The 18,295-nt window shown below is 33.6% G+C and overlaps 1 protein-coding gene across 19 annotated transcripts in view; it reads right to left on the bottom strand.

Annotated features, from left to right (window-relative positions):
- COP1 (COP1 E3 ubiquitin ligase) overlaps nt 1-18,295 on the bottom strand; it is a 264,253-nt gene that overhangs the window by 175,393 nt on the left and 70,565 nt on the right. For 7 of the 19 annotated variants that reach the window (XM_003893610.5, XM_021930288.2, XM_009194941.4 and 4 more), the window contains 2 exons: nt 16,669-16,728; nt 15,186-15,262 (listed from right to left, as the gene is read on the bottom strand). The exons of 1 other annotated variant lie outside the window; for it this stretch is intronic. In XM_003893610.5, coding sequence (XP_003893659.1) covers nt 15,186-15,262; nt 16,669-16,728 — 137 coding nt within the window. Of the gene's footprint in view, nt 1-13,697; nt 13,752-15,185; nt 15,263-16,668; nt 16,729-18,295 lie in introns of all 19 variants that reach the window. 11 more of the 19 variants (XM_031658336.1, XM_031658324.1, XM_031658337.1 and 8 more) reach the window with 3 other exon arrangements.

The raw sequence follows: 18,295 nt of genomic DNA, 5'->3' as shown, positions 1-18,295 counted from the left end.
ATATTTGGCTCAAGATAACAACACTGGGAAATAGCAATGTTATTATTCAAACCCAAGCAGTCAAGTTCCAGAGTCCACAAGAACCACCATGCTATATAAACTACCTAGGCACTTTATGTTTTCTAACTGAAGAACAGGAAAATCCTGGATAAGCCCCCACCTCATAGACATATTTTAAAGAGAAAAATGAAAAACAGTAACCTATAAATATAAGACAGAATCATGTATTTTTCAAATAAATGTCAATAAAGTTATAAAAGTTACACTAGCTTAAGAAATCGCGGCAGGTGGATCATCTGAGTCAGGAGTTCAAACTAGCCTGGCCAACATGGTGAAACCCCAACTCTACAAAAATACAAAAATGAACCGGGCGTGATGGCAAGTGTGTGTAATCCCAGCTATTAGAGAGGCTGAGGCAGGAGAATCTCTTGAATCTGGGAGGCGAAGGTTGCAGTGAGCCAAGATCACACCATTGCACTCTAGCCTCGGTGCTGGGTAACAGAGCAAGACTCCACCTCCAAAACAAAACAAAACAAAACAAAACAAAACAAAACAAAACAAAACAACAACAACAAAAAACACTTAATAAAGACATCAAAAGATGTCAAGCAAAAAAATTTTCAGAGTAGTAAGTAAAACTGATAGAGGAGTAATATGCTTTAATCAAAAGATAATAAAACAGTTCGTAATCTTCTTGCTGGTAACAATGAGAAGCTTTGCTAAAATAAGTAAAAACAATGTAGCTGTTAATTTGAGGTATCAAAGAAATTCAGTTATGCAAGTAGATGTCATATAACTATTTTCACCTAGATTATTTTCCTTCAAAAGCAAAGACATATTTCCTAACTAGAAGGTAAGATTATTAAGTCAGTTTCACATATGAGGTATAGTATAATGAAGAGGTAAACAAGAGAAAACAATGGTTCACTCTTGGAAAAATAATAGGCATATTCATTTTAGACTAGCCTTTTATATTGAAAAAGAATGGTTTAAATTTAAATTATTAGTAGATATATTAGCTAATTAAATTATAAAGAGAAATTTTAAATCAATGAGCAAAAATAAAGCACACTGAGATCGTTTTAGGATAAACGTAGACAATAAATACGGAATTACGAATAAGGGAATCAAAGAGAGTCCAAAATGCCACATACTCACATAAAATTAGACTATTATCATTTTTTTGCTATAAATGTAAAAGAGAGAAAAAAGAGTCTACATTTAAATAAATAAATCAAATGGAGCTACAAATAAAACTTGCTCCTTTCCAGTGTTCTACATATAGTTACTGAACCAGTTTCTCCAAAAGAAAACACTAAGAAGTAACCTGAAAATACTAAATTTTAAATAATTTAATATTTTTAATTTAATTTTAAATTAATAGTAAATCCCATTTATTGAGCAACCAAAATTGTTGTGGCCCCAAGTTTGCAGAGACCTCCAGCGATACTAAAAATCATTCTTCATGTTTTTTCTTGTTTTACTCCATATACCCTTTAACATTTGACACAAGTAGTCAAATATATCACCCAAATCTATGCGACTAATCTGTCCACAACAATAACAGCAGCAGCTAACATTTATTGAGTTCTTACTATGTACCAGACATTATTTTCATGTCTTTAAACGTCATTTGTTTACGATCTCACTGTGTCACCCAGGCTGGAGTGCAATGACACAATTCCACAGCTGGAATACTACTTTGACAGTTGCAACATATAAATGCAGTTCTCCTCTAGGAAAGTATTTCTAAAATAGATTTCCTGATTTTGATGCAAAATCCAACTGAAAATTAAAATGAAATCTTCTCTCATTGCCTGTTAGGAAACAGACAATACTAAACTCTTCTCATGGTATCTGAATTTCAAGGACACAAATTTTGTATAAATAAATATTGGTGATGACAATGGCTTTTTAAGCAATAAATAGATTTTTCGCAATATAGTTTGGCCTTAAAAAAAAAGTTTGGGCTCAAAAAGATTATATAAGACCTAAAATTCAAAACTCTGAAAATCAAATGCTTGTTTGCAACCTATTTAAAGGTAAAACCAAAAAACTTGGTCTGAACACATCTGACATCATGTTTCAATGTTGAAATACTAATGTGCTTGATTATGGGAAAGTCCCTCTTATTCTTCCATCAGTATTATATGATACATGGCATATGTACTCTGTTATCTTTCTAAAATCGGTAAAGGCAGGAAAGGAATATGACTATACTCTGACCCAAAAGATTTCCAAAAACGTTTTGGGAACTTATATATCATACAAGTTTAGGTTTACTTAAGGAATGCAAGGTTAGTACAACAACAAAAGTACTAAGGATAGAATACTTATCTATGATTTCTACAGAAAAGACATAGGGGCAATTTATTCTTCAAACAACAGAAGCTATCACAGTGTTTCAGAACTCCAGAAAAAAATTTACCCAGTACCCTCTTGTCTTTTAATTAGTACATGGTTACAAAGAGTCATAGTTACATAATGCATATGGGGACTATAGAACCTAGTATTTCTACTGCCTTTTAAAATGTTTAATACATAAAAATTCTGAAACTGAAAAAGGAAAGCAAAAGAGCAGCTCATTTAAAAGTTTTCTTTGTAAGAGGAGTTTCCTTAGAAAGAAACTTACTGCTAGCAGATATAAAAAGCAAGCAGGAAGGAAAATTTCTAAAAGATGGAACAGGTCTGAGTCTACTGCTTTATTACTTTTGGAAGTAAACTACTTCGGTTGGTAGAATTCTAAAATAGACAAAAATAAGCTCAAAGGAATAAGACCAACAAGACTGATCTGCCCCTAACAAAATCAGTGAAAGTTTCAGTTCATTACACAAAGTGGTGTATTTGACTAGTTTGTATTCTATTACCACTTTCCAACAAGTTGGAGTAGATTACAATTTATTTGTAATTCACACAGTAGAAATTTTAAATTATCAGGTGATATAGTTGATACAATCCACCAGGGTTCTTTTAAAAAAAGAACCTGTTTAAAAAAAAAAAAAAAAAAAAAAAAAACCTATCTGAAATAACATCAGAATTATTCCAGAAATAATTAGAAGCATTCTAAAAACAATTAATTAAAAATTCAAAGATTGGGGGATGTGGTGAATGGGAAAAATATGACGGGACTTCGGTAGGAGAGAGGGCATGAGCAGCAGAAATGGTAAATGATAACAGCACATGAAATTTTACATTTGTATATGGTTGCCCTTATACCTAAGCAAAGTTGGTTTGCTTTGGTTTCCCTACGTACCCCCATGTCTGATCTCCTAGAATCAAAGTACATCTATAATAATTAAAGGGGTAAAAAGTTTCCTATGTGATTCTAAATGACTCTAACCCGAAAGGACAAAAAGTCATAAACATGAGGCTTTGATCACAGCATACAAATGGAATTAACAGGGAATGGTTGGTATATACCAACACTTTGTTTCCTTTACAGAGACTTGATTTCAACTTTTCTGGCCCTCTCAAGCCCAGAAACTTTATCTGAGGTGTTTCAAAGACATTACAGAAGAATGTGTAACTTTACAGAATAGAGTAAAATAATTAAAAATCTTTACCCCCATCCTGCACAAAACATGAAATATGCAGTTATAAAATGTGTTGAATATTTGAACTTTCTCTTATAAAAAGGAAAATAAGCATGTCAGATTTAAGGATTTATTTAAACACATGTAAGTAACACAGGCTTATCATCAATTACTAAATCAATCTTTCCATATTTTCTAAAGTAGCATCTCTGTCACGCCCCAACCCCAGGTCTGCATCTGAATCTGAGATCTACCTCAAACCTAATCAATCAGATTTTTAAAATCTGCATTTCAAATAGGAGTCTTGGTTGACACTCATGAACACTGCAATTTGGCTTCTTCACACCTCAGACTTCAGAATTTAAACGAACTTTTAACATCTTCGTCAAGCAGTGATTTTAGATCTTTTTAAGTTTTTTAAAATTTTTAATGTTTCTGGGTACACAGCAGGTGTATATACTTACAAAGTACATGAGGTATTTTGGAACAGGCATGCAACATGTAATATCACAATAAGGAGAATGGGGATATCCATCCCCTCAAGCATTTATCTTTTGTGTTACAAACAATCCCATTATACTTTTATATTTAAATGTACAATTAAATTATTATTGACTATAGTTGCCCTGTCATGCTATCGAATACTAGATCTTATTCATTCTAATTAATTTTTTTTTTAAATCCATTAAACGTTCCCACCTCCCCAGCCCCGTACTACCCTTTCCCAGCTTCTGGTAACCATCTTTCTATTCTCTGTCTTCATGAGTTCAATTGATTTTTAGATCCCACAAATAACTGAAAACATGTGTTGTTTATCTTTCTGTGCCTAGCTTAGTTCACTTAACATAATAACCTCCAGTTCTATCCATGGTGTTGCAAATAACAGAATCTCATTCTTTTTTACAGCTGAATAGTACTCCATTGAGTATGTGTACCACATTTTCTCAATTCATTCATCTGTTGATGGGCACATAGGTTACTTCCAAATCTTGGCTATTGTGAACAGTGCTGCAACAAACGTGGGAACGCAGATAACTCTTTCATATATGGGTTTCTTTTGGATATATACCCAGCAGTGGGATTGTTAGGTAATACGCTACTATTTTTAATTTCTTGAGGAACCTCCAAACTGTTCTCCATAGTAGTTGTACTAATTTACATTCCCACCAGCACAGACAAGGGTTCCCTTTCCTCCACATCTTCACTAGCATTTGTTACTGCCTAACTTTTGGATAAAAGCCATTTTAACTGGGGTGAGATGATATCACATTGTAGTTGTGATTTGCATTTCTGATGATCAATGAGGTTGAACACTTCTATATACACTGGTTTGCCATTTTTGTCTTCTTTTGAGAAGTGTCTATTCAAATCTTTTACCCATTTTTAAATGATTATTACATTTTTTTTCCCTATAGAATTGTCTAAGCTCCTTGTATATTCTGGTTATTAATCTCTTGTCAGATAAGTAGCTTGCAAATATTTTCTCCCATTCTGTGGGCTGTCTCTTCACTTCGTTGATTGTTTCCTTTGCTGTGAAGAAGCTTTTTAACTTGATATGGTCCCGTTTGTTCATTTTTGCTTTGGTTGCCTGTGATTGTGGAGTATTACTCAAAAATTTTTTGCCCAGAGTTTCCGCAATGTTTTCTTGTTGTAGTTTCATAGTTTGAGGCCTTTAAATCTTTAATCCATTTTGATTTGATCTTTGCATATGAGAGTAGGAATCAAGTTTCATTCTTCTGCACATAAATATCCAGCTTTCCCAGCACCATTTATTAAAGAGAATGTCTTTTCCCCAATGTATGTTCTTAGCACCTTTGTCAAAAACGAGTTTGCTATAGGTGTGTGAATTTGTCTCGGGGTCCTCTATTTCTATTCTGTTCCATTGGCATGTGTCTGTTTTTACGCCAGTACAATTTAAAATCAGGTAATATGATTCCTCTATTTTTGTTCTTCTTGCTCAGGACAGCTTTGGCTCTTCTGGGTCTTTTGTGATTCCATATACATTTTAGGATATTTTTTTCTATTTCTGTGAAGAACGTCATTGGTGTTTTGATAGTGATTGCAATGAATCTGTAGATTGCTTGGATAGTATGAACATTTTAACAATATTGATTCTTCCAACCCATTAACATGGCATATCTTTCCAGTTATTTGTGTCTTCTTCAATTTCTTTCATCAGTGCTTTATAGTTTTCATTATAGATACCTTTCACTTCTTTGGTTAATTCCTAAGTACTTAGTTTTATTTGTGGCTTTATAAATAAGAATATCTTTTTATTCTTTCTCACATTGTTCACTGCTGGCATATAAACATGCTACTGATTTTTTGTACGTTGACTTTGTATCCTGCAACTTTACTGAATCTGTATCATTTCGTTCTAATAGTTTTTTGGTGGAGTCTATAGATTTTTCCAAATAAATGATCGTATCATCTGCAAACAGGGATAATTTGACTTCTTCCTTTCCAATCTGGATGCCCTTTATTTCTTTCTCTTATCTGACTGCTCTAGCTAGGACTTTCAGTACTACGTTGAGTAACAATGGTGAAAGTGGGCATCCTTGTTGAGTTCCAGATCTAAGAGGAAAGGTTTCACTTTTTCACCATTTAGTACGACTAGCTACAGGTCTGTCACATATGGCTTTTATTATGTTGAAGTGTGTTCCTTTTATAAACAATCTATCGAAGGTTTTTATCATGAAGGAATGTTGAACTTCATCAACATCACTTTTTTTTTTCTTTTCTTTTTTTTGAGACAGAGTCTCGCTCTGTCACCAGGCTGGAGTGCGGTGGCGCAATCTCGGCTCACTGCAACCTCTGCCTCCTGGGTTCAAGCGATTTCTCCTGCCTCAGCCTCCTGAGTAGCTAGGACTACCACCACGCCCAGCTTTTTGTATTTTTAGTAGAGACAGGGTTTCACCATGCTGGCCAGGATGGGCTTGATCTCTTGACCTCATGATCCACCCTCCTCGGCCTCCCAAAGTGCTGGGATTACAGGTGTGAGCCACCACGCCTGGCATCAACATCACTTTTTAGGTATCAACTGAAATGATCATAAGATTTTTATCCTTCATTCTGCTGATTTTAGTTCTTAACAAGAACCCAAGGATATTTTATAGAAATCCTGAAATGCCTACCAATTAATCATAATTACTACAGTTTTTGAGTTAAACAGTTTGATGATTATAAATTATTGGAATCAAAAAGTCTATTTACACCAAATTTTAAAGAGAATAACCAATTCACCCACATATCTTATTTTTCCTCCTAAGAATATGTAACCATGAGAACAGGGTTCTTGGGTCTGTCATATTCACAAATATATCCCAGTGCCTAACAGTGTTTTTTACATTTTTATCTTTAATTGACATAATAATTATGAATATTTATGAGGTATAAAATATTGTGATCCCTGCATACACTGTGAAATGATCAGAGTATAGCATATCTACCACCTCAAATATTTGTGAGAACATTTAAAATCCTCTCTTTTGCTATTCTAAAATACACAATTCACTATCATTAACTATAACCACCTTGTTGCACAACAGAACACCAGAACTGATTCTTCCTAACTATAACTTCGTACTCACTGACCAACTTCTCCCCTCTCCCCATCCACTTCTAATCTCTGTTAACCACCATACTATGCTCTACTTCTGTGAGTTCAACTTTTCTAGATTCCACATGTAAGCAAGATCATACAGTATTTGTCTTTCTGTGCCTGTCTTATTTCACTTAACATAATGTCATCTAGGTTCATTTGTGTTGGTGCAAATGACAGAACTTCCTGGGTTTTTTTTAAGGTGCAATAGTACTCGTGTGTGTGTGTGTGTGTGTGTGTGTGAGTGTATGTATATATATACACACACAACATATGTTTTAAATCCATTCATCCATTTAGATATATACTTACATTGTTTGCATGGCAAATTATAATTATAATACCACCAACAGTGTATAAGAGCTCCCTTTTCTCCACATCCTCATCAACATTTGTTTCATCTTTCTGATAACGGCCAATCTAAGAAATGTGAGGTGATGTGCACTAATTTGCATTTCTCTGATGATTAGAGATGTTCAGCATTTTTTTCATATATCTGTTGGCCATTTCTATGTCTTCGTTTGAGAAATACCTGTTCAAGTCGTTTACTCATTTTAAAAACAGGTTGTTTCATAGAGTATTTGTATATTTTGTTCCTTGTATATTTTGCACATTAGCACCTAATCCAATATATGATTTACAAATATTTTCTCTCAATAATTGGGTTCGAACACAGTGTTTTTTATACATGCCTGGTACACCTCAAATACTGGCTGAATGACTGAAAATAAATTCTTCAACTATTCTAAAGAAAATTACAGTTTCAAGAAACGTTTTCAGAACTTACTGAATGTCTATTACCTGTCAATTTTAATGAGAAATTACAGGTGTACAAAGAGTATCCCCTACGTTATTGCCATGGAAGTTTGTTTCCTGTGTTTTGTGTTTGTTTTTGTTTTACTTCACAATCAAGATTCCTTCAGATTCTTCAATTATTTACTGACTTTGGCATCAAGTTCAACTCCTTGTCATGGTTTAGGGTCAGAATTAAGTCAAGTAACCCTTAGTACTCACAAGAATAAAACAATCAAATGGTTTTACTACTCTCACATAAAGGTAAGCTTCATTAAAATACAGCAAAACACCATCTATGTTCAAAACTCTCCAATGCAAGTGTAGTTGAGATTTCTTAAAAATCCATCTATAATCACCTAACCTTGAAGATCTGAAAAAAATTTTAGCCTGTGTACAGATAATTTCCTGTTTGTCATAAGCTTCCCCTTAAGGATTAGTTCAACTTGATCATAAAAACATTTCATTTCCTGCATTAAGAAAAAAACATATCAAATCAAATAAAGTTGTTGAACCAATAATAGTTGCCAAAAGGTACTAAGAACTTAAGCATTAACATGTGAAGTGGCAGACGACAATGTCAGGGGTAATAATCCAGCCAAAGACTCACTATGCAAAAATAGGGAAGACGGCTCACTTTTCATCTACTAAAGACTCATTCCTGTCCTCCATACCCATCCCAAGCATATATTCTTTCAATGACCAGAGATTAGTATAATTGCACAGAGTGACAAGAGTAAACTAGAGGAATTTCTTAATGTAGTCCAGAAGCTATTATGCAATATCGTTTCTTAAATATCATTAATGTACTCAAATTATAAAATATATGAATTCACAAGGTATTAGATCACCACCCTACATATATATTTTTAATGTTAAATATTCCTAGCCTCCATAAAATGATTCCTTGCTTTTTCCTATTATCCCTATACTTTGATTCATCTGGAACTTTGTCAAAATTATAGAAACATAAATAAAAGGTATGCTTCAAAAATGTTTGATAGAGTAAATAAAATCAAAAGTATCTTATATAAAAGTCTTACCTACATATTTTATTCATAAAGCTCCTCCTTCCTCTAGCACAGAAAACAGGCAATTCAGAATTTAAACTAATGCATGCCTGTATGACATTTTTTTAAAAAATGAATTAAACTTTCAATCAACAGCAATTTCTTATCAGTAAAAGCATTTTAAAGATAAGAGACTATAGATCAAAAAATTTTATTTAGTACTTGTATTTCGTACTACATTTACATACTATCTTAGAAAAACAAGACTTACTACGCAAATTTAACTCCAGCAACTATCTGGATCTTATAAAGCATACCCCGCTGAAGGAGATAGAGAAGTTTCAACTAATACATCATTTTTCAAACTAAGTTCTCTGATGTTCTGAACACACAGAAGAGACTAATAACCCACCATTCCAAAACTGCTTAAAGACAAAGAATAAAGCAATTATGAGATAATTATTTCTAAGAGAGAAATGACATCAGTAAGATACATTCAGAAATTTAAAAGCAAAGTTACTGCAATGGCTTTGACGAGGATTTAAAATCTAATGAATAGTATGCCAATGTTCCTCATCACACCAGATATACAGCTAACCACAAGAGGGTAATACTAGGTTTATACTAAGCTAATGGCTTCATAGGCTTGATAATAAGTTATTTAGCAGTCCTTTCTATTCAATTACCCATAATATTAAACTAAATAATATTTAAAGAGCCTAACATCCACATTTGTTAATCCATGTAGAGTCCACCCAGTTTACGCTCTCAAAAATTCAGAGAAAATCAAGCCTAGTCTAAGTATGTTTTAATCTAAAAAAAATCAGCACTGTCCTATTTGCCAGGAAGAGAACCTAACAAAAATGTTTTGCCGTATTATTTAAATAAAGTCTGAGCTAAAAAGTTAAAAAATGTCTAAAACATTAATAATACTCTAGAAGGGCAAATAGGATATATATCCTCATAATCACCCTCCTATACAAAAGAACCAATTCCACTTCACAATAAGTAAAAGAGACTATGCTTGCCTACTAATCTCTGATTTACTCATTATTTGACACACACAACTATGGAACAATAAAATGTAAACTATGGTTTATACTGAGAATTGTGAAGACTTTCCTTCCTTAGAATTTAAAACAGACTAAAAAGGTTCTAAGTATAGCAGTCATAGGTTTGATTGATTATATGGAAAGTTTGAAATGGATGAAAGCTTAAAAGGTTAAAAAATTCAACTGATTTTTATTTTTATTTTTTAAATACCTCACCTCAATGAAACATAACTGATAGCTTTTATAGTAAGATTAAAAGAATTATTTACTTATTAAGTGTACTAAATGTCATGCTTCAGTAAATTCACAAATTGAAAATTAAATGACATTCTAGGTTAGGTATATATTTACTCAAAAACTTATATTTAAGTCCCTATTATATGTAAATACATAAAAATGCGGAAGTATACAAAAAACCCAATATTCACAGGATTACAGTACAGCATGGAAAACATGTATTTTTTCCAAAGTAATACATACTATAGAAACAGGATCAAAATAAGTAGAAATCTTTACAAAACAAGTGGTTAATTCTATCTCCTGCTTCCTTTTCCCTTCCCTTAAGTTTTTAGGGAAAGAGCATCTGAAAAAAGAATAGAAAGACCTCACCCTAGGTTTGGGGTCTTTGGGGATAGTTACCTACAAAGAACTCAAACAAATTTACAAGAAAAAAACAAACAACCCCATCAAAAAGTGGGCAAAGGATATGAACAGACATTTCTCAAAAGACGACATGCATACAGCCAACAGACACATGAAAAAATGCTCATCATCACTGGCCATCAGAGAAATGCATATCAAAACCACAATGAGATACCATCTCACACCAGTTAGAATGGCAATCATTAAAAAGTCAGGAAACAACAGGTGCTGGAGAGGATGTGGAGAAATAGGAACACTTTTATACTGTTGGGAGGATTGTAAACTAGTTCAACCATTATGGAAAACAGTATGGCGATTCCTCAAGGATCTAGAACTAGAAGTACCATATGACCCAGCCATCCCATTACTGGGTATATACCCAAAGGATTATAAATCATGCTGCTATAAAGAAACATGCACACATATGTTCATTGCGGCACTATTCACAATAGCAAAGACTTGGAATCAACCCAAATGTCCATCAGTGACAGACTGGATTCAGAAAATGTGGCACATATACACCGTGGAATACTATGCAGCCATCAAAAAGGATGAGTTTGTGTCCTTTGTAGGGACATGGATGCAGCTGGAAACCATCATTCTCAGCAAACTATCCCAAGAACAGAAAACCAAACACCACATGTTCTCACTCATAGGTGGGAACTGAACAATGAGATCACTTGGACTTGGGAAAGGGAACATCACACACCAGGGCCCTATTATGGGTGGCGGGGGGGAGGGATGGCATTGGGAGTTACACCTGATGTAAATGATGAGTTGATGGGTGCTGACGAGTTGATGGGTGCAGCACACCAACATGGCACAAGTATACATATGTAACAAACCTGCACATTATGCACATGTACCCTAGAACTTAAAGTATAATAATAAAAACAAAAAATAAAAAAAATAAAAAATAAAAAGAAAGACCTCACCCTAGGTTTGGGGTCTTTGGGGATAGTTACTTAACAGTTGAATCCAGGAGAAGTTTCTAGGCAAAAGGAACAGTATAAGCAAAGATACCCTAACATTCTGCTTTGAGAGTTACATACAACTTTAAAGCACGAAAACAGTAGGCTAGGGCTAGGTAATTACGGAGGGTCATGCAAAGAGATGGATCTAAATCAACGTACATGATAGGCAGCTACTGAAAAATTTTAAGCAGGAAAGAAACATCATATTTCTGACAACAACACATAAGAGGACAGGTTAAAAGACTATTGCTAGATTAGGTGATGCTAAGGATCTAAACAAGGCAGAAGCAGTAAAACAGGACATGACAATTACAGCTAATCAAAGTAGGTAGAATATAAAGTTCTGTGGGGGACTGGGAAAGGGAGGGAATACCATTATCTGGCTTCTGCTTTTCTTTTTCATTTAAATACATAATCTAAACATAAACCCAGAATCTATGTAAAGGATTCAGTGACCTGACATATAATAAAGATAATCATTACAGAAAACTAACAAATCTAGAGAAGAACTTTGTAAAATAAGCCTGTTTAAAAGAGAGATCAAAACTTTTTAGTGAGGAATAAGAACAAAAATTGTCTGGCATTTAAATAATAAAGCTAACAATTCTGAAAGAAAAATGATCAGTAAAATTGCAACTACATGCTGCTGCTTAAAGAAAAATCAAATATTAATAGTATTATAAAAGATAATATTCATGTCAGCATGTCTGATTTCAAATCATAATCTTAAGGATCATTTTCACTCAGAGTATTTAAGGGCTACATCATTTTTCCCAAGTGCCTCTCTGAAGCCTTCAGTGATACTCAAATCACTTGTTTACAGAAAACATCAAAACACTCTTGAAGAAAATACTGTTTGCCTATTTTTGCTTCTTGAACTGTTAACCCATATAACTCTGCTAGAATCTAATTTAATGATAGCTTTGCAAGCAATTCTAGCAATTCTCCAACAACATTTTCATAAACTTCATGAAATCTAGTATGTTTTACAAGATCTGCTACTTTATTTTACAATACAACCACTCTTACCTCTTCCATCAATAAAATCCTAATGCAAACCAACCTCCCCTCTTCTGACTGCTACAATGCTTCCTAACTTTTCTCCCTAGTTTCCAATGTCAGGAAGTTGAGAGGGACACTGGTAGTATTTTCTCTGTCCTCCACACAGGAATCCAAGTAAACATTTAAAAATCTAAATCAGATCCTGTTTAACACCATCCCATAACTTTCTATCATAATTAGTCTTTACTTGATTAATGTGTCAACTTAGATGCCACCTCCTTGGAGAAGCCTGGCTATGAAAACTAAAACAGAACCCTTTTGCAAACCCCTAGCATGCCTAATTATTCTTCCTAAGGTAGTGCAGTCATGCATCACTCAATGACAGGGACACATTCTGAGAAATGTGTCATTAGGCAATTTTGTCATTATGTGATCACAGAGTATACTTACACAAACCAAGATGGTGTATATATATATATACATATGTGTATATACACACACACACATATGTGTATATATATGTGAATATATATATGCAAAAAACCAATGTCCCAGCACCATTACTGAATATCAGTCATTTCCCCTACTTGATCTGCAATGCCAATATCAAGTGTCATATATTAGGTCTCTTTATGTGCTTATGAGATCATTATTTTCTTATGAGATCACCATCATATATGCAGTCCATCACTGACTGAAACGTAATTATGCAGTGCATGACTGTATTGTTATATACTACTACGTCATACATTAGCCCTTTTAGTATCTCCCCTAACCTCCATACACACATCCCAAAAGGTAAGTTCCAAAAGGACAGGGACTTTGTCAGCTAGCTCCAACACCTAGAATAGCTCCTAGCATATCAGAGGCAGTCAATAAATAGAGCAATTAAGTAAATTCACTATACTGTCACAAGTTCATAAAATCCAACAATCAACGACAGACTGAGTAACAAAGATCTGGAAACAACATATACAAAAAAAAAAAAAAAAATGCTACTGTTAAACAGAGAGGAATAAGACAATGGGAATGAATCATTATTAGTGAACTTTTTGTGATATGACAACTTTTTCTTCCCTGTATGTACTTACATAATAAATATTCCATTGACAAAGATCCTGTGCATATCAGAACTGAATTCTAGGCTTAAAGATAACAATATACACAGACAAGTCATTCTCAAATGTTTCAAAGAAAGAAAAATATAGAAGAAAATCAACTGAATTACACAGCTAAAATAATACCAGAATCAACTAGAACTCACAAGGATTCTCCATACTATAATTAATGGGAAAAATGTCAAATCTCTGAATTCTCCTCAACTAGAACAACCCTGCACTCTTTCTGTACACAGTGTACCAAACTAGATCCACAACAGCTTTCCTAAAGTGATAGATTCTGAAGGTTATTATAATTTACCATAGTAGAATTGGACTTCCTGATAGTCCACATTACCCTAAAACTATTTGTCTGTTAAGATTCCATTACATCATTATCCTAAGCAGAGGGTGGATTTAACAAACCAAAAAACACATGATTTCATGTAAAACTGTTCTTAGTTTGAACATTTCAAGCATAAAAATTCAAAACTCAAGACTGAGAGAGTACATATTTCATGAGATAGAATTTTGAAGCTAAAAGGGAAACACACACATTCACTATATTTTACAAATAGCTACTACTAAACGAAGCCGGGCATTATTCTAAAATCTTGGGAAATGGTCATGACAAATATAACGCCATTCTAATATAACATAGAGAATAATTAATTAATAACAAGGAGTTATAAGAAAATATCAAGGAAATCTAAACTAACAGATCTGTCTATTGCCCTCATTTTAAATGTGGGAAAAGTGATCTGCCCAATAAAATTTAACAAGTTAGGGGGAAAAGTCGAAGGTTTTATCTTACCACATTTTCCCCTAATACTACCACTTCATGTTCTCAAATTTAGATTTTTTAATGTCATCTGACTTTAATTCACAAGATATTTAGAGCTATCATTACTTTAAGAAAGTCATCAAACTTTTTTTTTTTTTTTTTTTTTTTTTTTGAGACTGAGTCTGGCTCTGTCGCCCAGGCTGGAGTGCAGTGGCCGGATCTCAGCTCACTGCAAGCTCCGCCTCGCGGGTTTACGCCATTCTCCTGCCTCAGCCTCCGGAGTAGCTGGGACCACAGGCGCCCGCCACCTCGCCCGGCTAGTTTTTTGTATTTTTTAGTAGAGACGGGGTTTCACCGTGTTAGCCAGGATGGTCTCGATCTCCTGACCTTGTGATCCGCCCGTCTCAGCCTCCCAAAGTGCTGGGATTACAGGCTTGAGCCACCGCGCCTGGCAGTCATCAAACTTTTAATCCAACTGTGAATTCATAACATTATAGTATTCTACTCGCTAACTCTTCCTGGCATAAAATTCATCGCATTAAGGAAACAGACGGGCCATATGAATCTCATTTCTAGATCATGACCAAAGTAATTTCTCAGGGGTTTCATACACTGCATGGAAAACGCTCCTAAAGAACTAGACCATACGCACATTTTGTAACATGAATTCTAATCAATTGCAAGTGTGAAGCTTGTACCTGTGTGATGGAGAAGGAGCTTCAAATTGAGGCACTGTGCTATCCTCACTGACAGGAGAGTATAAGCCACTCATTTCCTGAAAATAAAATTATTTGAATTATAGTAGACATTTCAAATAGAAGATATATAAATCAAAAAGAGGCATGATATATTCCTTTCTATTCCCGGGTTTTCATCAGTCCCCATTTGTCTCAACATCAAATTTCTGAAGGCTTCCTCTCCACAGAATACAAAAGCAAGGACATGTGAAAAGTTAAGAGACAAGCCTTTTCTATGGTACACAATCTTAAAGAACTATAAATTGTTTACTAAATATTGTTCATCATTAATGAAGCCACCAAATGCAGAAAAAGATAAATGTAAATATTTTAAATGACATGTACATTATACTACGTGAATAGTGAACTAGCACATCATTAATTCAGGTGATTATCTATTGATAAATACTAAGATAAATACGACAGTAAGATAACTGGATCATCAGGTTCAACTCTTGAACACAAAAGCACAAAAAACACCCAGAATATGTCAAGTCTCTGCTCTATATATATTTTCCACAAACATTAAGATTGAAATATTAGCTTTGTTTAATAATGACTTAAACTCTAATTTTCGATCAGTAATCCAGAGGAATAGGCCTAATCAACCATTATATAAATTTTGCCTTTCACGCTGACAATCTAGCTTCCTTTTTTATGTAATTTTGATTAATGAAGAAACAGCAAATTTTAAAATGCCACTAAAGATGCATCATCAGATAGAATTATTTCTGGCTAATCCAAGCTCAGCTCAATCATACAGTCAAGTAAGTGACATAAATGTGTAACAACTTAAGAATGCCACAGAGGATACTGAACATCCACTAAATATTAAATCCATTAATCTTTAACATGTTCTACATATCAGCAAAAGAAAATTATAACATATAAATAATTAAAAAACACAAACTAAATTTTTTAATAAATACAGCCAAAGGCAAAAACTTCAAATCATAATATCCTATAAGACTCCCAAGGATCCTCCCATAAATTTCCTTAGGTAAACTATATTAAACGTAAATTCCCAGAATATTGGTAATGTATTCTTATATTTCTCTTTTAATTAACCTTAACTCCTAGAAATGCGCAGAGTAGGTATGTAAAAATTGTTAATAAAAAAAGCATTTTAGTGGTAATAATTGACAGTTTTAAGTTATGATGGCACTCCAAGAAAACTGAGTGGTCTTTGTCAATCTAATCAAGAAAAATTATGGCAATAAAACATTGTAAAACAAATTTAGACTATATTTTATCATCAAGTGTTCAGAATTTTTTTTTTTTTTTTTTACAAAAATTCATTCTCAATTAAAATGAAAGTAACAGCTGTTACTTTCTTCATAACTAAGACCAATCCCATAAACTTAACATGGTAACTTAATGGAAAGGTGACAATTTCATGAAATTGAAAAATTGCTAAGGATGCGAGAAATTCTTGATTCCTTACTTCCACTCTCTTAATATCCTCTTCCAAAACACTTAGTTCCTTCTGGATCTGTTCCAGTTGCTGCAGATTAAATAGAGAGAGAGAGACAAAAAAAAAGCCTAAGCCAAACCAAAATGGCATCACCGTGATCATAAAATAAATTTACATTAGGAAAATAATTTCTATCAAACTGGGCACTAATGGCAAATTAACAGGAGGGATAACCACCAACAAAATATAGCTAGAAGTTCCCATTTTAAAATGCAATGGTAGAGAATTATGTGAAAACACGATGTTGTACTTCTTTAATACAACAGTTTGATTTTACAATAAAAGTATGAGAGATGAACGACAGTGACTTAAAAAAATACGAGATAGCCAAAGAACTTTCACATTACCTCATTTAGTTGTTAAACAGAAAAACTCAGCATGTCAGTTGTTAATCACATTTTTACTTTTTTTTAAATTTATTTTTAATAGAGATGGGTTTCACTATGTTGCCCAGGCTGGTCTCCAACTTTTGAGCTCAAGCAATCTGCCCGCCTCAGCCTCCCAAAGTTCTGGTATTATAGGCGTGAGCCACTGCACCAGGCCTTTAATCACACTTTATAAATAAACATTCATCTGACAGAGGTTAAATCCCCTCACCCAAAAGCAACCACAAGTCAGTATCTTAACACCTCCTTCTTAAGGGTTTTAAAAACATATCTGAGATATTTTATGTTTTATATCTTGCCTATTAAACCATAATAATTTTCCATGCCACTAAAATGCTAACATTTAATTGTTGAATAACACTAAACAACATATTGAACCATTCCCTGTCTCATGAGAGATTTAAGTTGCCTGCAAACTATCATATATTACTTGGGAACATATTGGTCTTTCAGATTTCATTTCATTTTCAGATTTTATTAAAAGGTTACTTCAGATTTGATTAAGAGAGTATTAAAAATGAAATGATTCAATCAAAAGAAAACTGCTTTCCAGAAACACTATACCAATTTAAATTTCTATCAACAATATGCGGTTGTCTTACTCTAACCCGGATATATTGAACAAATTTATAAATGTAAAATATTAACAACTAATGCTTATATATTACTGATTGCCAGATGTGAAAAATGAGGCACAGAAAGGTTAAATGATTTGTCCAAAATCATTCCGTAAGTGGCAGAACTGGAATTCAAATTAAGGTAGACTTCTTGTTACAGAATTCATGCTGTTAACTACTATTCTTTACTACCTATTGAAAACAGTACCTTATTATTAACTCATTTCTTTAATGACTGATAAGGGTGAACAGAGTTTTTATAGAGACTTATTAGCATTAGTATCTTCTGCGGCAATACAGGCAAAGTTGGCAATATAACAACTTATTCATTCAAATATTTACCAGTTCTAGGCACCTTCCTAAGTATTGAGAAGAACAGGATCTAAAAACAATTGTAGCCCTTACCCTCACTGAGTTCAGTCTAGGGGAGATGGCAAACAAGAAAGCCAATAGTTGAAATATTATAGCAAGCATTATGATGATGGTATACAACGTATTAAGGGAATATAGACCACATCTAATGTAGAGCTGGTAGGGTAGGAACAGGACTAGATAACTAAAATTTGATTGAAAATTAAATCAGAGGTTGAACCT

Source organism: Papio anubis, chromosome 1 (genome assembly GCF_008728515.1).
Source record: "Papio anubis isolate 15944 chromosome 1, Panubis1.0, whole genome shotgun sequence".
NCBI classification, from domain to species: domain Eukaryota; kingdom Metazoa; phylum Chordata; class Mammalia; order Primates; family Cercopithecidae; genus Papio; species Papio anubis.
Note: the sequence above shows the minus strand (reverse complement) of the source record. Positions and strands in the feature narration are given on the sequence as shown.